Consider the following 25,867-nt stretch of genomic DNA (forward strand, 5'->3'; position numbering starts at 1 on the left):
CCATATTTTAGGTATTTGTTATAGCAGTACTCTATTTCTCAGTAACAAAATCGGTATTAGGGTTCTTCAGAGAAACAGAACCAGTAAGGTGTGTGTGTGTGTATTTGTAAAGAGATTTATTATAAAGAATTGACTCCCTTGATTATACGGGCTGACAGATCCCAAGACCTACAGTTGACAAGTGGAGACTCAGAATAGCTGATGGTGAGGTTCAACTCTGAGTCCAAAGCCCTGTAAATCAGGATTGCCAGTGGTGTTATCCCAATCTGAAGGCTGGCAGGCTTGAGACCCAGGAAGAGCCTATTTCAGTTCAGGTCTGAAAGCCGGACAAACTGATGTTTCAGCTTGAAAACAGTCACAAAAGAAGAATTTTATATTTAGGAGAGGGTCAGCCTTTTGTTTTCTTCAGGCCTTCAGCTGATGGGGTGAGACCCACCCACATTAGGGAGAGCAATCTGCCTTACTCTATCACATTAAATGTTAAACTTATCCCAAAACTTAACTCACAAAAACACTCAGAATATCTGGGCATCTTGTGGCCCAGTCAAGTTGATACATAAAATTGACAATCATTGCTACATTTCCTATTTCTTTGTATCCTGCTGGTTTTCACCATGGACAGCGTGAATGATATAGTGTAGGTACTTTGGATTCTTTTGATTTAGCAGGCAGTTAGTTAACTTTGCCAAACTCAAACTCCAGACTCTTGTATTCCCTGTGATGGGCAACAGCTGAAATTTTTGTCCAATTCTTTTAATGTTAGCTGGACACTTGGAGTTGTTTCATGCATACATATTTTAGGAGATAGTCCCAGACTTGGGCTAAGTTTATTGAAAGGATTTGGACTTTCCTTCTGTGGCTCTCTCCCTTCTTGGATACCCTCTTCTCTTACTGTTGAGTTATAGTAATTGCTTCTGTTCTCTAGTCCAGTGGTGTATTTGGATTATAATGGTTTATTCTTCTCATTTCCTTGCAAGTTAGTGGGTTATTTTTATACTTTTGATGTTTTATTATAAGGGCTAGAAATAGAATCCTACCTTATAATTGATTATAGTCAGTTTTTTCCTGTCTGCTTTTTGGGAAAATTTGAATATGTTAGAGATGTGATGTATAAGTAACATGTAAACAATACCTTTTCCCCTGGTTTTATTTAATTTTATTTATGCTTTGTAATATCTGACATCCTTTTACTCTTTATTATACACAGATTAGTGTTGAAAGTGGAGCTGAAAAATAATATAGCTTTTCTATAACTTTTTCTTTTCCATCTGATGCAATTATTGTCTGGCCTATTCTTTAGCCTAATCATTGCATTATTAACATTTTGGGCTGGATAATTCTTTTTTTTAATTAAAAAAATATGTTTTATTGATTTTTTACAGAGAAGAAGGGAGAGGGATAGAGAGTTAGAAACATGGATGAGAGAGAAACATCGATTAGCTGCCTCCTGCACACCCTCTACTGGGGATGTGCCCACAACCAAAGTACATGCCCTTGACTGGAATCGAACCTGGGACCTTTCAGTCTGCAGGCCGACGCTCTATCCACTGGGCCAAACCCGTTAGGGCTGGATAATTCTTTTGGTGGATGACAGTCCTGTGCATTATAGGATGTTTAGTAACATCTCTAGTCTACCCATTAGATGCCACTAAACCTAGCCTCCCCTCCCCTGCTGCTGCCAAGCAAAACTCTCTCCTGGGGACACAATTTCTTCTAGTTGAGAAGCACTGAGCCTAAATCTAATGAGGAAAATACTAAGTTATATAGGCTTCTTTGTGTTCTAATTATACTGTGATGTTTATAGGTAAATAGTTCTTGTAAAGATGATGACTCTAAACAGAAGCAACCAAACAGGAAAAAGAGGATCATCTATGATTCAGGTAATATTTCTTTTGAGGAGCTTTCAAGTTTTAAAATTATTTTCTATCCCTTAGAACAGAATTTTTCAAACTGATGTTCTGAGACACACAGCTCTCTGTGATGGTAATAGGTGCTCGTGTGAGAAGGCTCTGTGCTTGATACAGTAAAAAACAATTTTATTATACTGCAGACTTTATCAGAGCCCATCTATATTAATGCATTAGAGATTTTTCTTAGAGAGGGATATATTATGTATAGTATATATAGCATGTCTCCAATTACTTCGACTATATTATTTTAAAATATATCACCTTCTTGTCCAGCTAAGGTTCTGAGAAGCTTAACTTGAAAAATAGTGCCTTAGAATATTGCTTTAGAAACAGAGATCTAAAATTTAATTTTTGTGCTTTTGAGCTTGTCCTTTTTTTGTTAAAATAGGACAAACACAATTGTAAAGTTTTTCTTTGAATATAATTTTAAGATAGGGAATATGAATCTTTATGCATGCCTTTTATATCTTTAAATAATGGTAGGACTCAGAAGGTATTAGGTTTTGCTTTGTGGAGTAGATCCATCTGGTGTGAACTCTAAAATTAAAAATGTAACTTAAGGAAGCATTTATAGATTGTCAGGATTTTAACAGTGACGACAAAGAACTTGGACTCAATTCTAAAAGTACTTGTGTGATTATTGAGTCTTACTGCTGTATATTTTAAGAAAATTTTTTTTAAATCCTCGCTCGAGCATATTTTTTATTGATTTTAGAGAGAGAAACATCAGTCAGTTGCCTCCTGTACATGCCTGGACGGGGAATGGAACTTGTAACCTTTCTGGTGTATGGCAGCGGTTCTCAACCTGTGGGTCGCGACCCCTTTGGCGGTCGAACGACCCTTTTACAAGGGTCGCCTAAGACCATCCTGCATATCAGATATTTACATTATGATTCATAACAGTAGCAACATTACAGTTATGAAGTAGCAACGAAAATAATTTTATGGTTGGGTCACAACATGAGGAACTGTATTTAAAGGGCCAGAAGGTTGAGAACCACTGGTGTATGGGATGATGCCCCAACCAACTGAGCCATCCAACCAGGGCATAAGAAATTTGAAAGAAGTACATATCCCCATTTCCCATGAGTTTCCATCTGTTTTTAGAAACTGGAAGTTTAATTTTTGGATACAATATAGAGTAGTATGAGATATGATTTCTAAATGCATGATGAAGAGGAAGGACACTAACGTTCATGAAACACTTATTTTGTGCTAGGCACTATACTGGGTACTTACACTTTGTCCTGATTTATATTTAAGGGCTCTGGGTGACTAGGTCGTGGTAGGCAGAATAATGGTCCCAAAGATGTGTGCCCTAATTCATGGAACCTAGTTTACATGGCAAAGGGAAATTAAAGTAGTAGGTTGCATTAAAGTTGTTAATCACATGGCCTTAAATTAGAGAGATTGTCTTGGATTATCTGGGTGGGCCCAATGTAGTCACAAGGAAGAGGGAAGCAGGAGAAGAGAGTTAAAGAGAGATTGACTGGAAGGCCAGAGAACCAGAGAGATGGCAGCATGAGAAGCACTTTGCCTAATATTGCTGGCTTTGAAGATGGAGAAGGGGGCCATGAGCCAAGGAATGCTTGCAGGCACTGGATACTGGAAAAGGCAAGGAAGTAGATTCTTCCCTAGAGTATTCAGAAAGGAATCAGTCCTGCTGACACTTTGATTTTAGTCCAGTAAGGCTCAGATTTCTACAGAAAGGTAAGATAAAAACTTTGTGTTGCCTTGAGCTACTAAGTTTGTGATAATAGCAGTAGAAAACTAATAAAAGGCTTACCACTGGGTAGAAATAACCTGTGAGAATTACAGAAGAGATGTGCTTCAAAAGGGATGACCCTGAGAAATTGGTTAACAATAATCACTTTAAAAACACACTGTATTACATTTCTTTCAATGTTTTGTTTTATTTTCTCTCATGTACAGATTCAGAGTCAGAGGAGACAGTACAGGTGAAAAATGCCAAAAAGCAACCAGAAAAATTGCCATTGTCTAAGCCTGGTAAAATTCTGCGGCAGGATCCTGTTACGTACATTTCAGAAACAGGTAAGGATACTGGATGTTTGTAATGTTTTAGAGAGAAGCAGTGTGTGTTATGTTCTTGTGCTTCTCATTGGAATTTGCAAATAAAGGTCAAGGTTTGTAGAGGTATGAGTAACATTAAAACTTTGCTTACATGTAAGGGCCATTATTTGAGAGTATGAAGGTACACATGGTAGATAAATTGTTCAGTAAACAGGGAATGAAATAGGAAAAAACATTGTGTGTTGTAGAAGGAACCCGACACTGGAAGGTCAGAAGCTCTGCCCGGAGAGTACATCCTTGGTTCCCTTTTAACAGCTGTGTGACTTTGAGCTAATGCTCAGTAAGTCTGTCTCCCTTTCTTTAAAGCAGAAACACTGATTGCATAGACTTGTTGGGAAGACTTAATAGGGTGATAGATATAAAAGGGCCAGACCTAGTGACTGACATGTAGGCAGTCAAAGGAAAAAACAAAAACAAAAACAAAAGAAGTACACAGATTAGCTTTCTAAGTTCTCTGAGACAATTTATTTGATAAAGTTCTTCAGATCAAAGACAAATGTATGTGATGGGAATATATTGCTTGTAAAATTTTTGGTTAGCTGAGTTATTTCTTCATTATGGCAGATGGCAGATTAACTCTTTAACCTTTTTGTTCTATTGCTAAATATCTGCTCAGGTACATTGTGTAAATGAACTCTTGCATTAAGAGGCCCCCCCCCCCCCCCCCCCCCCACTTTGGTGAAGTTTTGAATATGTGGGAGGGATTCTAAAAACAGTATGTTGATAGGTTTATTAAGTAACTGAAGGTGGTGTGATCAGGCTTTCCAGAGACATCATGGTTAGTGAACAGACAGCCATGGCCTTCAACTCTGGGTCAAGGCTTTCGCTATCGGGTGATTTTAGGTACACAGAAGGGTCAGAAACCTTAAGCTCTCATCACAGATTTTCTTTAACATGTGATTGTTTATTTCAGACCAGGTATTTTTGAATATTATTTCTAAAGAGATGTCCAGCATTTTATCTGAAATTTTAATAAACATTAGGCAATGTTTACATCATTCTGCTGATTGCATGGACAGGTGAAAGTGAGCATTGTCCCTTGCTTTAGCTAAAAATCTTGGGGTACCTTGTACCCATCTAATATGATGTTCAGTATTACATAGTATTCTGCTTTTTCTTTGAATTGAGAATTAGGAAAGAAGCTAGCTCTTTTCTTGCCTGTTTTATCTTCTCATACTTTTTTATTCCTTGATATGATAGGTGAATGAGAGAAGATAAGTTCTTTTCCTTTCCTATGTAAAAGAGAATGAAACTGTTAAAAAGAAGACTACAATATAACTAGCATAATAAAATCAGAAATATAATGAATTTCAATAACAGAGTGCAGCCTCTTGAAATTAATACACAAACTGGAATGTTCTTTTTTTTTTTTTTTTTTAAATATATTTTATTGATTTTTTACAGAGAGGAAGGGAGAGAGATAGATAGTTAGAAACATCGATGGGAGAGAAACATCGACCAGCCGCCTCCTGCACATCTCCCACGGGGGATGTGCCCGCAACCCAGGCACATGTCCCTGACCGGAATCGAACCCGGGACCTTTCAGTCCGCAGGCCGACGCTCTATCCACTGAGCCAAACCGGTTTTGGCAAACTGGAATGTTCTTGACTTTAAAATAATTCTTTTATTATTCTTCACTTTTTGTTAAGCGTTAGTACTGCATCATAAATAAGTATTCAGATTACCAGTATAAAGTTAAAAAATATTTGTGGTGATAATTATTTAAAAATAAAAATTCTAATTTAAAATTGTATTAGTTGGAGATTGGATCTTCTTGTGGAAAAGGGTTATGTGACATGATTCAGCTTTAAAACCTGTTAATTCCCAAAGAAAGAATTTTTGCTGTTTTATTCCATATTTTACCTTTTATACACCAACTTTTGTTATTTTGGGTATTTTTCTTGCAGCATAGCAGGTGTAGTGTTTAAAAGAGCATAGCCCCTGAGTCAGACTGCCTAGGTTAAATCTTCGTTCACCTTCCCTGTGTCTTAATTTTCTCATTTGTAAAATGCTGACATTACTAGTACCCAATTCAAAGGCCTTTGTGATGATCAAGTAAGATAATGCCTTAAAATAGTGTCTGGCACATAGTAAATGCTCAATAAATATTAATTGTTATTTTTTGTTTGATTTTATTGTATGCCTATATCTGCCCTTAAAGACTATGCTGAAGACATTTTGCTTTTGCTTAAGTACTTAGGGCTCTCTTGATTATATAATAGTGCTTTAGAAATTTAGAAATTGTATTTGACTCACGTCATTTATGTTATATGCATTGTCCAGTACAGGGACTGCTAGTTAAATGTGGTTATTGCACACTTGAAATGTGATTAAACCAAATCGAGAGTGGTTTTAGTGTAAAATACAGATTTCAAGGACATAGTATAAAAAAAGATAAATTATCTTTTTTTTTGTATTGATTACATATTGAAGTGATAATTTGGCTATATTGGGTTAAGTAAAATATATTATTAAAATTAATTTCACCCTTTTAAAAATACTTGAATGTGAAAACTTTATGAGAAAATTTAAAATTACATATTTGGCTTGCATTTTATGTCTATTGCATAGTGTTTTATAAACAATGAGGAACATATTTAGGAAATCACCTTAATTTAGAAAATAACCTAGTTTAAGTGTTTTTGTTTATATTATTATACAGTTCTTTAGGCTATCTTATTGTACAGATCTTTAGGCTTATCATTTAGTTCCATGACATATTTTTCACCATTTTATTTGATTAAATCTGTCTTGCACTATTTATTGATTTTTAAAGTACCTAACTATATTAATCTCCCAAATACAGGAAAAGGAAAAAACTGCTGACAGATATCTTCATAGCTAACCATCGACTCTAGTAAAAAGATTTTGTGGGTTGGTAAAAACCGAATACTGTTGTACTAGGTAAATATTTTTACTTTTAGCTGTTTAATGAAGTGAGAGACCTTGAGTTTTGTTTGGCAAAGATGACCTTTTACTATCCAGTTTCATCAAGCCTGGCGTTTGGTTGAAAATGATGGTGGTTTTCCCTGTGTTGAGAATTGTTTATGACTGCTCATCTTAATAGTATGTAATTCCAGAGGCAGTTAGTGATCTTGATGCTAAATGGGAAAAAATTAGAAATGTGTTCTCCAGGTTACTATGTAATATCAGTGACCTGTGACTTGGGGAAAATAGTAGCAGAAAATATTATTGGGGATGTGTGTGTAGCATTCTTTTTGCTAGTTTTTAGGGACATACAGTTTTGTGTACAGACAAATAGGAATGGATTCTCTGTAGGGTAGAGAGTTTTTCTTAGATGTTTTCAGGGAAACCTGGAGTTATTGAGAGAAAAATTCAAAGTGAGAGGAAACTAAGCACTGTGTATTATATTTCTTCGACTGTACTTGTTCAAAAATTATTGTTGATTGTGGGCTAAAACTCTGTAGAAAAGAAACTAGTTTAGCATTTTTGAGGATGAATAAAGTCTTTAGATTAATATTATTTTAAAGTACCTAAGTCACACATTACTAGAGTAAAAAAAGCAATTTTCATTTTAAGATTGTACAAAGCTTCCCTGTGGAAGAACCCAGTAGTTCTTTCAATGTCTCTCATCCACTTATTTTTTTTATATCATGTGACTTCATATCTTCTACAAATTTGCTAAACCTGTTTTTGTGTTTCTTTCTGAATCATTAGTAAAATTGTTTAATAATAAGGGACAAATGAACTTTTTACAAAGTTGACAAAATTGCCATAATCCATTATCGGTACCTAGGGTCTAGCTGTCCAATTTGTTATGAATAGCTGTTCAATTACTACTTATAAGTCTTGGTAGCTATTGTTACTTATCTTGTATTTCTTCATCTTGCCATAAATCAGTGCCTCTCAATCAAGGATGATGTTGCCTCCTAGGGGACCTTTAGCAGTATCTGGAAACATTTTTGTTCATCACAACTGTTGGGTACTGTGGCATCTAGTAGGTGAGATGAATATTAGAACAAGGGATGTCTGGACATCCACCAAATTCTCTTCTGATAGGCTATGGCAGGGTTTCTAACCTCTTCATTATTGACTTATTGAGCCAAATCCAGATAATTATCTGTTGCGGGGAGCTTTCCTGCATACTGAAGTATGTATTGGATATCTGATTCATTACAGAAATGGTGAAGAGATGGCATGTTTCATTTCGCTTCCATCCACTTAACTAACAGATATATATATTATTTTTTTTTAAATATATTTTTATTGATTTCAGAGAGAAAGGGAGAGGGAGAGGGAGAGAAACATCAATGAGAGAGAATTATTGATCGGCTGCTGCCTGCACGTCCCCTACTGGGGATTGAGCCTGAAACCGGGGCATGTGCCCTTGACCGGAATTGAACCTGGGACCTTTCAGTCTGCAGGCTGACGCTCTATCCACTGAGCCAAACCGGCTAGGACCAGATATATATTTTTTAAAAAAATATTTTTATTGATTTCAGAGAGGAAGGGAGAGGGAGAGATAGAAACATCAGTGATGAGAGAGAATCATTGATAGCCTGCCTCCTGCACGCCCCCTACTATAGGGGAGCCCGAAACCCAGAAATGTGCCCTGACCTGGAATTGAACTGGTTCATATGTCGACGCTCAACCACTGAGCAACACTGGCCAGACTTACAGATATTTATTGAAGACTTGGCACATGCATGAATCTTTCTCTACTTCTACAACCAAAATGACAATTTAGGTTTTATTGACTCAAGGAATATTGAAAAGGAACTTTGTTAGAAAAAGGCCCAGATTCCCTTTTCAGTTTTTGACATATTGCTAAATAAATTATTTTAAATCTCTGTGATCAGATTTCTTTAGCATAGTCTCTATTAATTTGTTTTTTTGTGTGTTCCAGACTGAAGGAAAGAAAATCAGAATCCCAAACTCTTAGCAGTATGAACTCCAAGATTAGACCTCCCCCCACCCCCCTTGGCTTGTAAATAGATTTTTATATGGATCTGCACATTATTTTTTCTTTTATTTGTTATATATATATATATATATATATATATATATATATATATATATATATTACTATTTTTTTGGTAAGAGAACATTTATTGGGTAAATTACAGAGGTAGAAAAAGTAATTCCTAGAAGAAATGGGCTTAGGAAACAAGTTTGAGAGGTAAACGAAGAGCCCTTGGAGTTTGGGAGTGAGGAAGCTAAGGGTAATGTGCCTGCGGGGGGGGCGTGCAGGGTAGGGTGGGGGAAGGGAAAGGCATGGGCGTGGTCCCGGGAGGGAGATTGCCCTCTGTTATCCTTTTAAATAAATGAATGCATCTAACTCAGAGTGGCAAAGCAATCTTCTCTCCCAGCCAGTTCCTCTGCTGTCTGTTGGATAATTCTCTTTTACTTGGTGATTGTTACTACATTTGCAGTTATGTTCTATATAAATAAAAATAAATGGCGTTTTTATAAGGAGACAGATTGCCTAGAGGGAGATTCTGAGTTCAATTGCCCATGATTTTCAACTAGATGTCAGAAATTTGACTTAGATTTATTTTTCATTGCTTTATTACAAGTTTCTGGGAAGAAGAGAACACATTTTGCCTTTGGCTTCTGACAAGGAAGGAACAGATTTAGGCTTATTAGAAAATAAGAACAAATGTTGAAAAAGAAAGACAATCATAACTTTATTTGGGACATTAATCTCTACACGTTGTGTAGTTTCGTAAAATATTTATTTTACATGAGGATGGTCACAGAAACGCCTGCTAAATGACTGCCTTTTGCAGGCATCTAATTGCATTGTTCTAATCCTTGGCCTCGTTTGCCTTCTTTCTCCATAATATATTAATGTAGCCTTTTCAAGGCTATGAAGAGCGAAAGTTTTTTTTTTTTACATGTTTTTATAGATTTTTTAGAGAGAGAGGAAAGGAGGCAGAGAGAGAAACATCGAAAGGCTGCCTCCTGCATGCCCTCACTGGGAATTGAGCCCGCAACCCAGGAATGTGCCCCACTGGAAATCGAGTTGGCGACCTCTCCATGTAGGGATAACGCTCAGCCAACTGAGCACATGGGCCAGGACCTAAAGTAGTTCAGAAGCCATACTATAGCGACAGCAGAATGCTGCTTTTTTTCAGGTTTTCTAGTTTTATCAAGGCAAGATGACAGAATGCTTTCAGATATGTCTGATTTTTAGTGAGCACCATATTTCTTTTTCAGTAGTCACCTTAATGAGATCCTTTATATTTATAAGAAATATCTATGCTTAGGATCATGAATTGACTTTTTTCCTGTTAGTCCCATAAGTGTAAGGAGTATAGGGAAATGCACAAATCACAGGGCACTAAGTAAGTATCAAATCAAGCAAGTCAGTCTTTTTTCTCTTTTCATAACTATTTCAGTAGAATTGTTCCTTCTTTCCAAGCGGCCTGGAGAGCTATTTATTTTGTGGTTATCAGAAAAAAGGGGGCCATATCTGCAATTTTTGCTTAGTACATTGCAAGTACATGCTTGAATTTCATGCAGAACACGGCCATATTTTTTCCTTGAAAATCCATGTATAATTATATTTTCACTCAGAAATTATGAAAATGTTTATAAAATTATGTCTGTGTTTAGGTATCATTGTCTGGGTATATAGCTTGAAGACATTATTAAGTTTAAATTCATGTATTCTAAGCCAGAAATTTAGAGAATGGCTCTGTTACCCTCCACTACTATAAAGAGAAGCTCATGAAGAGAAGTTTCCTTTTAGGGGTGATATTTATATCTATTGTGTTAAGGCTAACCTAAAAGAACAAAGCTATGTGTTTTGGGTTTTTTTGCCAGCTTAATTTTGCTGTTTTCCTAAGGTTTTTTTTTGTTTTTTTTTAGCTTTGAAATTTGGGTTTAGTTTTGAATGACTGCATGAGTCCTTTATATGGTTACATCACAACTTATGTAGCATTTTCCTGGTTTTGATTATTTCAGTTGTTTACTTTTCATGTTCTTAATAGTGTGATGAATATATTTGTATATAAATATTTGTTAGCACCTCCAAGAATTATCTCCAAGAATTACTATGCTGAAGGTTATGAACTTTTTTAAAGAAAGTGAAAAATGGGGCACATGTATTGACTATGAGGTAGAACTAGTTGACTAAAGCAGCAGTCGCCAACCTTCAGACCTCATGGACCACCAGTGTTGGCAACTGCTGCTCCAAAGGTCTCCTTAAACCAGTGGTCCGCGGATCACTGGTCAGCGACCACTGGACTAAAGCTATCCTATCTAATAATAGACAAACATGGTAATTAACCATGGCTAATCAGGGCGATGTGCAAATTAACTGCCAACCAAGATGGCGGCCGGCAGCCAGGCAGCTGAAGCGAACAGGAGGCTTGCTTGCTCCAATGATGGAGGAAGCCAAGGTTCCCAGCCTGCTGCTGCCGGCCTCTGAGCTGCATTCTAAGAAACAATGTTGCAATTATAGAAGCTAAACAAATCCCAGAAACCTGCTTTCAGCCAGCTGGGCCTCAGAGCTGGAGTTGCAACAGTATTTCAATTATAGAAGCCAAACAAACCAAATACCTGCTTTCAGCAGCCGAGGTCTCAGAGCTGGAGCCGAGCCTCAGAGCTAAAGCCGGCTCTCAGTTCCAGTGACAGCCATAGAAGGTAAATAAATCCCAGAATAAAAAAAAAAGAAAAAAAGGAGAGGTTGGGAGCTTCAGTCGCCCGCCAGCCTGAAAACGGCCCTCAGCCCCTCACCCAGACTGGCCAGGCACCCAGTGGGGACCCCCACCCTGAAGGGGGCGTGACCAGCTGCAGACAGCCATCAGCCCCTCACCCAGGCTGGCCAGGCACCCAAGCGGGACCCCCACCCTGATCCGGGACACCCTACAGGGCAAACCAGCCGGCCCTCACCCGTGCACCAGGCCTCTATCCTATATAGTAAAAGGGTAATATGCAAACTGACCCTAACAGCAGAAGGACTGGGAATGTCTGGTCACTATGACACACACTGGCCACCAGGGGGCAGACGCTCAATGCAGGAGTTGCCCTCTGGTGGTCAGGGCGCTCTCACATGGGAGGAGCTCTGCTCAGCCACAAGCCAGGCTGATGGCTGCCAGTACAGCGGTGGTGGTGGGAGCCTCTCCTGCCTCCTCAGCAGCTCTAAGGATGTCCGACTGCAGTTTAGGCCTGCTCCCCGCTGGCAAGTGGACATCCCCCGAGGGCTGCCGGGCTGCCAGAGGGATGTCTGATTGCCATCTTAGGCCCAATCCCCCGGGGAGCGGGCCTAAGCCAGCAGGTGGTCGTTCCCTGAGGGGTCCCAGACTGCGAGAGGGCAAAGGCCGGGCTGAGGGGACCCCCCCCCCCCCCCCCCAGTGCACAAATTTTTGTGCACTGGGCCTCTAGTGCATTATAAAGAATGTGGCATGTAGCTTAATGCTCACTAATAATAACTGTTATTAATAGTAATTAGATAAAAAAGGTACCATGCAGTCCCAGTCTTTGATTCTAGTGACAGAATAAGCAGAGGTGCTGATAAATAATGAAAGAAGTAAGAAATAAAAGTGAAGAGGAGGGAGAAACCAATGCCAGACCTTTTCTGTCTCAGAAAGCTATGGGGTCAGGGAGTTTCTAGGAGAGAGTCAATTTGTTGTAAAATATTAGATGGGGGTTAAAAAGAAAAAGAAAAGTGTAATATATAGATAAAAAAAAAAAGATAGGAAGAGCTGAAACCGGTTTGGCTCAGTGGATGGAGCGTCGGCCTGCGGACTGAGGGGTCCCAGGTTCGATTCCGGTCAGGGGCATGTGCCTGGGTTGCGGGCACATCCCCAGTGGGAGATGTGCATGAGGCAGCTGATCGATGTTTCTCTCTCGTCGATGTTCCTAACTCTCTATCTCTCTCCCTTCCTCTCTGTAAAAAATCAATAAAATATATTTAAAAAAAAGAAGAAAAAAAAAGATAGGAAGAAAAAAATGAAAGACTACTCATAATCCCCTATCCAGTGATAAAAATTAACACTTTATTTTCTCAAATCTTTGAATGTTAATTTAAAAGTATATATAAATGGATAGATAAATAGATGGATTATAACTATATCATTTAATATCCCATTATGTTACCTGCTTTTGTCACTTAAACATATAAATATCTTAATGTCAGTAAATGTGACTATGCATTATAATTTTCTGTTGCTGCCTAGAATTCCATTATATGGTTGAACATATTAACAGATATTTAGGTTGTTTGTTTTCCCATTTTATAAACAATATAAACTTATCTCTATCTCCAGTGCCCCTGTTATATTGAAGGCTGTCTTTTTTTAAAAATCTAAACTGTTAGTCCTTTAGTTTTTTCTTCATCTTTTCTTGCCCTATTGCAGTCTGTTTTCCATACATTTGAATGAACCAATGCTGTGGTAAGCATTTTGTACATATATCTTTGTGTACTTGTTTATTTACTTATTTTTACTAAATCTTAGAAATGGAATTTCTGGATCCAGTTAATAGGTATGCATGTGTAAGGTTTTGGTACATACAGGGTGGGGCAAAAGTAGGTTTACAGTTGTTAGTATAGAAAAGAATACAGTAATTAAATAATACAAGAATAAACTGTGTTTCGCATACTCACAACTGTAAACCTACGTTTTCCACACTGTGTATTGCAAAATTGTCCTCGTAAAGATTTTTACTAATTTACTATCATTGTCACATATGTGTTGGTCCCATATCCTTACACGTTTGCCAACAATCTTTTAAATCTGATGTTCTTAGAAACTCCTGATCTCACTAAATTTCATGCTAGTCTATTACCTGCAAATATTTATGAGACTGCTGGAGAAAGGGTTAAGCGAGGGATTGCAAATATCTATAATACTATTGTTTCCTTTTCTGAGGCTGTACCAAATAGGTGATTGACACTGCCTGAATTAAGTTCTTAAGGACAGATACAATGTTTTATTTTTTTATTTCAGAGAAGAGGGGAGAGGGAGAGAGAGATAGAAATATCAATGCTAAGAGAAAATCATTGAATGGCTGCCTCCTGCACGTCCTACCCTGGGGATTGAGCCCACAACCTGGGCATGTGCCCTGACTAGGAATCGAACAGTGACCTCTTGGTTCTTAGGTCGATGCTCAGCCACTAAGCCACACCGGCTGGGCAGGACAGATAAAGAATTTTAGATTGCAAGGAAGTTCTTGAGGAAAACTTATAACAGGAAAACACTGTAGTTGTTGGGTCAACTCAGGTCTGGGGTTTTCTATCATACTGCTTATGACTAGGAGTAGTGGAAATAGAATGTTAGTACTTTTGACATTTCTAAAGTGGGGGAAAAACTAGTCGAGGGCTATCATTTTGTAGAGACAGAGTTATTTTGTTCTGCATTAAGGGAATCCCTCCTTTCCAGAAGTACAGATATGGAACTTAATGTAAATGTAGTAAAAATTATAAAATTTAATAAGCTCTCAGATGAGATTAGAAGCTTTATATACACTAAATATACTTTTAATTTTGCACTTACTCCCTAAGGAGATGTATTGGTTGTCTATACTTACCAGATCCCAGTCTTGTGGTTTTCTTATTTTATTTTTTTATTAAAGCCAGGGTATCAGCCGTGTTGTTTTGAATCTTCTTTTAAGGGCAATTTACGTAATTTGTTTTGACTGCTAAGTAGAAAAGTTTGTTGTTGAATGTTAACTGGTTTGGTTATGCTACAGCTTAACCAAGTCTAGGGGTTTCAAATAGACCAGCCATACATTTTAAGGTTTCCATAACATGATAATTCATTATGGTGTTATTTTTGAGAAAAGGAAAAGAGTTTCAGATTATGTTCTCAATGGCTATTTGCACCATTACGGGTGATTCATGTGGCTGTTGTACTGATCTGAATCAGACATCTTTCCACTCCTGGCACAGGTGGAGAAGGACGGATTTGTTAGGTAGGGAGAACAGATATATGAGTGACTGAACCTAGTCTCCCAACTCTTGTTAACAGGGTTGAACTGAAATCTGGAAGTATATCAAGCCTTGGATGTGCTTGGAAAGATTTGTGAACGAATCCTTCCTCTTTCCCCCTGAGCTCCTGCTTTTCCAGAATAAGCTGGAATTCTGGATTTTTGAGTTTTCCAATTAAAAAAAATTTTTCATATTCCCATCACCCTTCCCTTTGGCATTCATCAACTGGTTCTCTATATCTATGGGTATGGATACAGTTTTAATTAAGCTTAAAGGTAGACTGACTATAGTTGCAGTTAAGTAAAACAATGCTTTAATTAAAATCTTCTGGTTACAGGTTAAGATTGTTTATTGAAAGCCTTTGGAGGGTAGGGTGGGATGGGATGTAAGTTTTAGGAAAAATGGGCTTGTAGGGGACAATGTGCATCTTCAAGAGACATCTAGTAAGTACACTCTTGCTTTTTGTTGTTGTTGTTAATAGTCAGCTGAGGATATTTTTCCATTGATTTTTTTTTTTTAAGAGAGAGTAGAAGGGAGGGAGAGACAGAGAGAGAGAAACATCGATGTGAGAGAGACACATCTATTGGTTGCCTCCCTCATGGCCGCAGTCTGGGTCTGGGGTTGGAGCCTGCAACTGAGGTTCGTGCCCTGGACTGGAATTGAGGCAAAATGGTTGGGGCCACTCTTTTTAAATGGTGGATTCCTTTTTTACATTTAGTAATCAGAAACCTGTAAGAGTTTTACTTTGTAAAGTTTGTTGTTTCATTTTAATATAAATATAAAAATTAGAAAGTAAGGCTAAATCCTTTTTGATTTTTTTTACATTATCTTAGGTACTTTCATGTTTGAGATGGCATTCACCTAGAAATAGCACATCTATTCTATATATATATATAAAAGCCTAAGCGACTGTTACTACTGAATGACCAGAACGACCGGTCGACCAGTTGCTGTGACATGCACTGACCACCAGGGGGCATACACTCAATGCAGGAGCTGCCCCCTGGTGGTCAGTGTGCTCCCACAGCCAACCTCCTGCACCAGCCAACCACCCATGGTCCCTCCCCCTGTCTAAGGCTCCGAGCACCGGAGAATCTGGGCCTGGGAAGCCTATAGGAGGAGAGCGACCCCGACGCTGATCGAGACAGAGTAGCAGCTTGGAGGGGGCAGAAGGGGCAAGGCGTAACTTTGCCTAACTGCAAAGACGTAAAGTTAGCACCACTGCCATCTTACCTCTGCCACTGCACCGTGCGCCACTTGCCCTTCTGCCTTCCCCCGCTCCCCCCTGCCCTCATCAACCACTTCTAGCTTTGCTCACACCTTTCCAGAAGGTAGAGGCAAGCAAATATCTACACAACTAGATTGGGGCCTGCCGGCCAACCTCCCGCCCCCCCCCCCCCCCCATGCATGAATTCATGCACCAGGCCTCTAGTCTGGTACATAAAACCCTTAGCAGATGCTCCTAGTTGAGTAAGGGAGTGAGCAAGGTGTGAGCAAAAGCTAGATTTTTTTTACATCCGTGGTCTTTGCTTGCCTCTACCTCTGTCTTGAGAGGAAGACAAGACCCATTCATATGTAGCTTTACACACCAACTTGTGCAGTGACCTAGTCTTCATGATTACCTTTTAGATTTTTCTTTTTTATTGGATTTGTTATTAGGCCAAAGCAAAGTTCGTTTTCTCTTGTGAATTACTGAACCAAAGAAAAAAAGCTGGTTGAAGTGATTCCTTGATATAATTGGAGTTGATGTTTTATCAAACAATATTTGGTTATATTCCACTTAAGATGAAGAAGATGACTTTATGTGTAAGAAGGCAGTCTCTAAATCAAAAGAGAATGGAAGATCTACAAATAGTTATCTTGGAGCATCAAACATGAAAAAGAATGAAGAAAACGCTAAGACCAAGAATAAGCCTTTATCACCAATAAAACTTACCCACACATCAGTGCTTGATTATTTCGGAACAGCTAGTGTCCAAAGATCAGATAAGAAGATGGTGGCAAGCAAAAGAAAAGAGGTGAGTGTTCTACATGCAAGCAAGAATGTTCAGGAATGTTAATTCGCTGTTATTAATAAGAGGAGAAATTTGGATGTCATAATAGAGCAACATATTTTATTGATAAAAAATTTTCCTATGATTATGGACAAAATTTATTGCCATCATTTTAGAGGATGAGGAAGTTAGACTATTTAATTTTTTATATTTGAAAGTGGAAAAAGATCATTTAAGTTGTACGAAAAAATTATAATTCTTAGAATTTGAATACTTAGAATGCAAACTCATTTTACTATTCACCTCAAGTAGACAAAATTGGACAATAAATTTGTTCCCAAATGAGTTTCTAAGTACATAACTTATGTGCCTATGTTACACTTTTGACATTTTCTACTTTGGTTGATGTTGGATTTACATTTTTCTGGAAATTTATGAAACAGGAATACAGATAAATTATAGTGAAAGTAGTCCCCTGAGTCAAAGCCTGCCAAATGGTGTGTGTTTGTTGATTTCGTTAGTGCCTCCATCGGACAGTGTAATCCTTCTCACTATTATGTCATACCATGAAGAAAACTACAAGTGGTTGTTTTGTTTTGTTTTTTTTTGGCCGGAGGAGAGCTGGGGGGGTTACTTTTCTTGAACATTTCAATAGAATTAAGTGAGAACCATCTCTGCAGAATATTTGCTCATTAGGAAAATGGATGTGGTCACTGAGTAGTCATGAACATGACTTTCTAGCTGGTGTGCATTGAGACTGACTATTTCATTACTGATACACTTAACTCTCACTGGTGTATTTAATCAGCTATAGTCAAGAAAAAACACCTTATTTTTAACTTAAGTTTTATGCTGATCTTGCTTGATTTTCTTTGAAATACAGCCTTCAAAAAGTGCAAATGATTCCAGATTAAATGATGAAGCCATTGCCAAACAATTGCAACTTGATGAAGATGCAGAGGTATTGCCATTTTGTTTAGATATCATTAACAACTTGATGTTCTGACTTTAGTTAGTCTATCCAGACAAACGATCAAGATTATTCTAGGCCAGCGGTTCTCAACCTGTGGGTCGCGACCCTTTGGGGGTCAAACAACCCTTTCACAGGGGTTGCCTAAGACCATCGGAAAACACATATATAATTACATATTGTTTTTGTGATTAATCACTATCCTTTAATTATGTTCAATTTGTAACAATGAAAATACATCCTGCATATCAGATATTTACATTACGATTCAAAACAGTAGCAAAATTGCAGTTATGAAGTAGCAACGAAAATAATTTTATGGTTGGGGGTCACCACAACATGAGGAACTGTATTAAAGGGTCGCGGCATTAGGAAGGTTGAGAACCACTGTTCTAGGCTAATTATGGATTGAGCCTCATTATGAGTTATGTGTAAAATAAGTTACAATTTAGCATATGAACATCTAAATTTATATAAAATGGTAAGAGCAGGGGATGATTATTTAGAGATTTATTATTAAATTTTTTTTTAAAATGTTTTTTTATTTATTTTAGAGAGGAAGGGAGAGGGAGAAAGAGCTAGAAACATCAATGATGAGAAAATAATTGATTTGCTTCCTCCTACACGCCCCCTACTGGGGAGTGAGCCTGAAACCCAGGCATGTGCCCTTGGCTCTAATCGAACCCGGGACCCTTCAGTCCACAGGCCAATGCTCTATCCCAGTGGTCGGCAAACCGCGGCTCACGAGTCACATGCAGCTCTTTGGCCCCTTGACTGTGGCTCTTCCACAAAATACCACGTGCGGGCGCACACGTACAGTGCGATTGAAACTTCATGGCCCATGCGCAGAAGTCGGTTTTCGGCCTGGGCGAGTCTATTTTGAAGAAGTGGCGTTAGAAGAAGTGGGGGTACGTTCGCAGAGGTCAACCCCTCAGATTGAGGACGTTTTTAGCAAAGGCCAGCTTAGGAGTACCCTAATTAAGTTAATAACAATGTACCTAACCTATATAGTTTAAGTTTAAAAAATTTGGCTCTCAAAAGAAATTTCAATTGTTGTACTGTTGATATTTGGCTCTGTTGACTAATGAGTTTGCCGACCACTGCTCTATTCACTGAGCCAAACCAGCTAGGGCTTAAATTTCTTTGAATGGAAGCCTCCTTGAGTATAGTTAAAAACAATTTAATTTGGTCATATCTCTCTTCTTTTCACTGTGGGTGATCTCATCCACCCCTGTGGCTCTAATTGTGTGGATATGGTGATGATCCCTAAATCTGTTTCTAATTAATAGTGCTCTCTTGAGCTATAAACCATATATTCATTCATTAAGCATTTGTTGAGCAGTTATTGAGTGCATGGCACAGTTCCAGGTTTAAAATAATTATGTCATGCTCTTAAGAGAACTAAAGGGATAGTTTGGGTTTCTTTTTTAGAAAAGCACCGTTATTACATGAGCTAAGTTGGGAGGGAAGAGGATTTATTTGCATTTCCGGGCCTTGATTTTCCTCAGCTAGGACTCCAGCTCCTTGCCCTCTAGCACATAGTCATCTGCTCGGCCACTTTGGCCTGGTACTGAAGGATGGACGCAAAAAACTTGCTTATTGGAACTGCTCTTCTAGAAGACTGCTGATTTTGGCATTCTTTTTCCTTTCATCATATTTCTTCTGAATTTTTTTTATTTATTATCATTTTTTGTTTAAAATCTCCTCCTCCTCAGGAGTCAGCTTGGCCCCCTTCTTGTGGCCCAGGGGCAGTGCAGAGTGGGACTTGTACCAGTCTGTAGGGTGTGCTTGCTGTCAGTGAGCACAATGAAGTTCCGTACCAGGGTCTTGGTACGGACCAGTTTGTTGTTGGATGTATTGTAGGCAACATTAGTAATCCTTGTTTGGACAACACTCGGGGCCCCAGGAGAAGTTGCCATGTCCAGCCTCAAGGCTTGGTACTTATTGCTGCCTCCCCGCATGTGGACCCTGTGTATGCGGCGAGGGCCAATCTTAGTGTTGGCAGCAGGGCGTCCCAGCTCATATTTTTACTTCTTGTGGCAAAGTTTTCTTTTGCCCCAGATCTTGTGGTGCTTCTGCCAGTTGTCCTGAGAGATGCCCATGACTTGGCGCCAGCTGGAAAGAGCATGAGTATTTTATTTTAAGTAGAGGGGTCAGGACAGCCCTTCTGAGGAAGCAATATTGGGGCACAAAATGAAGTGATAATGGCAAGCCATGGGGCTGGCTACCGAAGGCAGATTTCCTCTAAACAGAACAGCAAGTGCAAGCATCCTGAGGTAGGAGAGTTTGAGTTTGATGAGTTCGAGAAATGGCCAGCAGCAAATACTGTCAGCCACGACAGGTCTTTAGTACCTACGCAAAAGACTGGGATGGTAAGGACTTTGGATTTTTTTTTTTTTTTTTTTTTTTTTTTTTTTTTTTAATAATTTTTATTTCTTAAAGTATTACAAAGAGTATTACATATGTCTCCTTTTTCCCCCCCATGATATTCCCCCGGCCCCTACCCCCCGCCCCCCCGCCCCGTGTCTTGTGTCCATTGGTTAATCTTATATGCATGCATATAAGTCCTTCAGTTGGTCTCTTAATCCCCCCCCCAACCCTCCCCAGGCTCCCCATTGTAGTTTAACATTCTGTTCAATGTTGCTCTGCTTCTGTATCTACACCTGTTCATCAGTCCATACTGGTCCCCTTTATTTGTCCCAACCTCACTGGAGTAGTCTCAACCTCACCAGGGCCGTCTGAGCCTCACCAGGGCCGTTTCAACCTCACCGGGGTCGAAGGACTTTGGATTTTAGTCTCTGTGTTGAATAGATGTGACATGAATTTATAGATCTTAAAAGAAAATCATTCTGGCTGCTATGAGGCTAATAAACCATGGTGGGGCAGGACCAAAAGCAGATCAGTTTGGACACTGTTCTGGTGAAGTAGGTAGGTGAGAGATGATGTTGGCTTGTACCAGGGTAGTAATCGAAGAGATAGTGAGAAGTGGTTATAATCTGTGCTTTGCAGGTGTAAACTTCAAGTTGTTGCTGATAGATTGGATATAAGGTATGAGGGAAAAAGAAGATTCAAAGATAGACTGTGTGTTTTTGGGCTTGAGCAACTGAAGATTCATTTATTAAGAGGAACACACTGGTACAGAGAAATCAAGAATTCTGTTTTGGACATGTTAAGTTTGAGGTACCTAATAGGCTTCCAAATGGATATGCAGAGTGGGTGGTTGGGTAGTGGAATGTGGAGCTCAGGGATGAGGTCTAAACTGAAGATGTATATTTGGGAATCACTAGCATTTGAATGGTACTTAAATTAAACCTGTGTAACTGAATGAGATCATGGGGAGAGAAAATTAATAGAGAAGAAACCTCAGGATTGAGCGCTGTTAATATTTAGAGATCAGGTAGAGGAGGATGATCCAGCAAAGGAGATTTAAGAAAGAGTGGCTAGCCCAGCTGGCTTGGCTCAGTGGCTAAGCCTCTACCTATGAACCAGGAAGTCACAGTTCAATTCTCGGTCAGGGCACATGCCTGGGTTGTGGGCTTGGTCTCTGGTCTGGGGTATGCAGTAGGCAGCCGATCAATGATTCCCTCTCATCATTGATGTTTCTATCTCTCTCTCCCTCTTTCTTTGTCTTTAAAATCAATAAAAATATTAAAAACAAAACAAACAAAAAGAGTGGCTAGTGAAATAGGGAAATGAGGAGAGTTTGGTATTTCAGGGAAGCCAAGTAAGTATTCATCTCAGAGGTGTCAGACCTTGGTACCTACTGTTTGAACCCTCTTCCTGTTTATTAGCTTAAGTGTCACTTTCTCATATTCCCTAAGCTATATTAGAAACCCATCCTTTATACTCAGTCGTGCTCCATTGTAGCTACTATTGATTTTGTTATAATTGCTACCTAGATGTCTTCCTATATGTGGGCTGTAAACTCTACCTACCAGGGCTGTTTATGGCCTCATTCAACTATTGTGCCATCACTGATTATGTGCTTGGCGTGTTGTTGTGAGAGAATAGTATTCTGATCATTTGGAATATATCTGATTTATCCAGATTTTATTAGACAGTTCACAGTGCTTTCAAAATCTTTTTCCATCTTATTTGATTACACTGGATTACACAAACTACAAACCAGGTATCCATACAACTCAAGACAGCACAAATGGCCTAGGTAGAATTGTGGAGTTAATTTTTAGGGACCTGACTTCTTATCTGTCTCAAATACTGGAGGCTTACCCCATTCTTTCCAAACCAGGTGTGGTACTCTGTCACCATTCCCTATTTTCTCATTCCTATCACACTTTTTCAGAATCTTGTTTGGGTAATTTATTAGTCTGTTGAAGAGTTTTTAGGGTGTTAGTGACTGATGGTATCTTTCCTGATTATCCCTCTTAAGTTCATTTTTTCTCTCACTTTCACCTTTTTGTTTATTCCTTTAGTTAAGTGTGCGTCCAATAACTAAATCAGTAAGTCAGTATGTAGACAGTATGTTAAACACCATCTGCTGTGCTAAACATTGTATTAAAATATAGGGCTTTTCATCACATATCTCAAAATATTGTCACATTTACATGTTTAGTGCATATTTAATCTAGGAAATTAACCCTCTTCAAAACAAATATATGTTATTGAATAGCTCTGTTAGAGACGAAGTAAATAAAGGTATTAAAAAAATAAAATAAAATAAAATGTAGGGCTTTTGATCATATGATGCCATAGTCACCAATTATGAATTTTGGATGAAAGTATTTAAATTTCTTCTGTCATCTAAATAATCTAGAAGTATACTACATAGTGTGAAATTTTGGAAAAACGGTATGGGTTCAACCATAAATTTTTGCAGGGCCACTGGAGGCTTAGGGTTTGAAGGACCTTTTTATGGTGAAGGTTTTCATATTCATTTTAGCAATTAGATGTGTAGTGCAGTTATGGTAAAGAAATACTAGACAACAGAATATATTGATGTGCACTTCTGGCTTATAGTTCTGCATAGTTGGATTTAGTTCATTTATTAACAAGAAAAGACTTGGTTACTGTGTTCTCATCAGACTTATGCCATTTTCCAAGCCTTTTTAGGATTGGGTAGATTTTGAGTTTTTTTTCATATGTTTGAATAATATAGGGATGCCTTTGTTCGATGTTACATTAGGCCATTTTATCAAGGGACATAAAACTATTTAGTTTCTAATGAGAAATGTATTCCACTGCTACACATTCTTTTCTGGAAGAGCTCCATTTTGCTGAAAGTGAGAATGTTTGTGTACTAACATTAGCATGTTAGGAAAACTTCTGATATGATGACTTAAATTTTCAAAAGTCAGATACATTTGGATTAGTAATTGATAGTTATATTTGTGTATGACTTATGTTTGCAAAGAAAATGTGTAATTTTCTTGATTTCTTTTTATATTTTATTTATTTTTTGTTAATCCTCACCTGATGATATGACCAGGGCTGGGGATTGAGCCTACAACCAAGGTGCATGCCCTTGACTGGAATCGAACTTGGGACCCTTCAGTCCTTGGGCTGATGCTCTATTCACTGAGCCAAACCCGCTAGAGCTTGATTTCTTGATTCACTCTTTTTTGTGCCCTCCAGACTATTGTTTTCTATTAGGATGAGATTATTTTCAGAGCTTTTTCTAGAGTTTAAATAGAAATAAGAGATCTATAAATATTGCATTAGGACCATAAAGAAAAAATTGTAGATTTCAAACTTTACAAGTAAGAAATATGGCTTTAAAAATATGTTCAATTTATCTGTCTGCCTGCAAAACTAGATATATTTGTTCTGAAATCTAATATGGCTTAGTGAAACAAACCTGTGATACTGTTAATATTAAATGGAAAAATGTCATAGTTATTTTCTGGAAAATGTTTTCCAGTTTCTTCTGTGTATCATGAATCAAACATTTAAAAATTTTCATTTACAAAAGGAAAAAAAAAAGGACTCACTCTGTTGACACTTTTTTACAGCTGGAGAGACAACTGCATGAAGATGAAGAGTTTGCCAGAACGTTAGCCATGTTGGATGAAGAACCTAAGAACAAAAAGGTGGCGTTTTTACTGGGCTGTTTGCACGTTGAGTGTACAACATAGATCAGTGTTCCCTTTCATACCTGTGTAGTGTAAGCTCTGAAGATACAGCCAAGACTAACTTCTAAAAAGAAGCTAAATTGTTTTAATTTATAAAAATGTTTTTGGGGAAGCTCATTGAGGAACTTATTCTTCCCGGAGGAAGTTTGATAGAGCCAAAGCCAACCAGAACCTTGCTTCACAAAACAATGAATTGCAACCTTTGCCTACTATCTGTCACAAAGGGGTTTTATATACTTGTTCAGAGAATAATGCTTATAAAGATTCCTATGGAACCTAACGTTTAATAATTGTTATATTTATTACCATTTTGGGAAGCATAATTTTGCATTTTTAAATTAACTTTAAGATCTGTATTAGGACAGTCTCAAAAGATGAGTATTTGGGGCAATTTTTAAAAGCATCAAAATTCTTTCTTTTTAAGTACTTGATCATCAAAAAATTAGACTTAATTTATTTTGAATCCCATTCTGATAATTGTCATTAGCAATATCTTACTATTTAAAAAGATTTTTTAGGAGTCAGATGTATGACCTCGTGGGTCATGAGGACTTTGTCATTTGAGAAGCCTTACTCAGTACATGTAAAGACATTCAAATTATAACTATTAAAAAAAATAGCCGGGTCATACACCCCAATTTGTGATCTCTTTGTAAAAGGAAGTTCTGAGGAAGCAGTGGAAAGAGAATGGATATTTTTTTCTCTTTTGAGCCTTCTATTGTTTTTCATGTAGTCTTGGGTTTATATTTTAGTTTTTAACCTCATAATGCTAACAATTCGAGAATTGAGGTGAAAGAAGCAGAAATAAGGCTTTCATTTCCAGGCTTACAAATTTGGAAGAATTGGGATAATTTTTTATAGAATATGTTTTTTATATCCTTTTCATCTGTTTTCTTGTCTGTAAAATTAAAAGAAGTAAAACATGCTTCATTTGCCCCAGAAATTTTGTGGATGAATGAATGAAAATTTATTGTATTGTCCTTCTACTTTGGAAGATGGCCCTTAATCTTAAAATTTAAATTAAAAACTGGTCAATTTTAACAACATATTTTGTGGTAATAGTTTTCTTACTATTTGTCACATTTGACACTTTTAAAATTTTCTTAGGCTTTAAAGGACCCAGAAGAGAGAGAAACGTTTTCATCTGTCCACGCCAATTTAAACAAAGCAGAAAAACATAAATGTCCTTATAAAGGTAATACTAGCAGAAAAAAATAAGCTGGAATATTTATCTTTATAGAAGAAAATTTATGGTAACCTTGTTTAAACATTCTATCAATAACTGTTAAGTAGACATTATTTCATAGGAATATTGGAGCATGTTCTACTAGGTACTTTGAAAGCATTTAGGTATTGGTCAGAGTACCTGTCTGCTCTGTGATCGTTTTGAGAAAAGTTCACGGCTCTTGGCTGCATGTTAATCTCCACGTGTAGTACAGCCTGTGGACTTCAGTGTGTGAAGACAGAGAGCTAGATGCTTCCAGCTCAGAGCTGACTGGTCGTTGTCAGGTCATCTGAAGCTCCTGCTGACTGCCCAGAAGTTTTACTTTTTAGTGGTTCTGATATGTAACCATCTGCTAGGATAGATGGTCTTAATCCTATAAGTAAATCTGTTCATATAGTAACTTTTAGTCTTGAAATCTCTCAGGATTTGTGGCTTTCAGACCATATTACAGAATTTTTATGTGCCATATTTTAGAAAGTTTTCTCAAGGCAAATTTCAGACCACTGAAGATTATCTATGGAATAAAATCCATGTTCTTAGATGTAGTTTATCATATTTCAGTTAATGAGTAATTTGTATTTAAAAACAGATTCCTTAATTTGAACTGGTTATACAAAGAAATAAGATACAGATGTTTAATTTTTACTAAGTGTGCTGTATGAAGAACTAAAATCATAATGTAAACATTATG

The 25,867-nt window shown here is 37.8% G+C and overlaps 1 protein-coding gene across 3 annotated transcripts in view; it reads left to right on the plus strand.

Annotated features, from left to right (window-relative positions):
* RFC1 (replication factor C subunit 1) overlaps positions 1-25,867 on the plus strand; it is a 73,067-nt gene that overhangs the window by 20,904 nt on the left and 26,296 nt on the right. For 2 of the 3 annotated variants that reach the window (XR_011468853.1, XM_070397856.1), the window contains exons 3-8: positions 1,805-1,880; positions 3,843-3,962; positions 16,684-16,916; positions 17,776-17,853; positions 23,832-23,909; positions 25,059-25,146. Coding sequence is in view for 2 of the 3 variants with exons in the window: in XM_070397856.1 (XP_070253957.1) it covers positions 1,805-1,880; positions 3,843-3,962; positions 16,684-16,916; positions 17,776-17,853; positions 23,832-23,909; positions 25,059-25,146 (673 nt within the window). In the remaining variant the exon portion in view is untranslated. The remainder of the gene's footprint in view (positions 1-1,804; positions 1,881-3,842; positions 3,963-16,683; positions 16,917-17,775; positions 17,854-23,831; positions 23,910-25,058; positions 25,147-25,867) is intronic. The other variant, XM_070397860.1, reaches the window with a different exon arrangement.

The sequence above is a fragment of the Myotis yumanensis genome, unplaced genomic scaffold, assembly GCF_028538775.1.
Source record: "Myotis yumanensis isolate MYYU_CA2020_CCGP unplaced genomic scaffold, mMyoYum1.0.hap1 SCAF_1, whole genome shotgun sequence".
In the NCBI taxonomy this organism is placed as follows: domain Eukaryota; kingdom Metazoa; phylum Chordata; class Mammalia; order Chiroptera; family Vespertilionidae; genus Myotis; species Myotis yumanensis.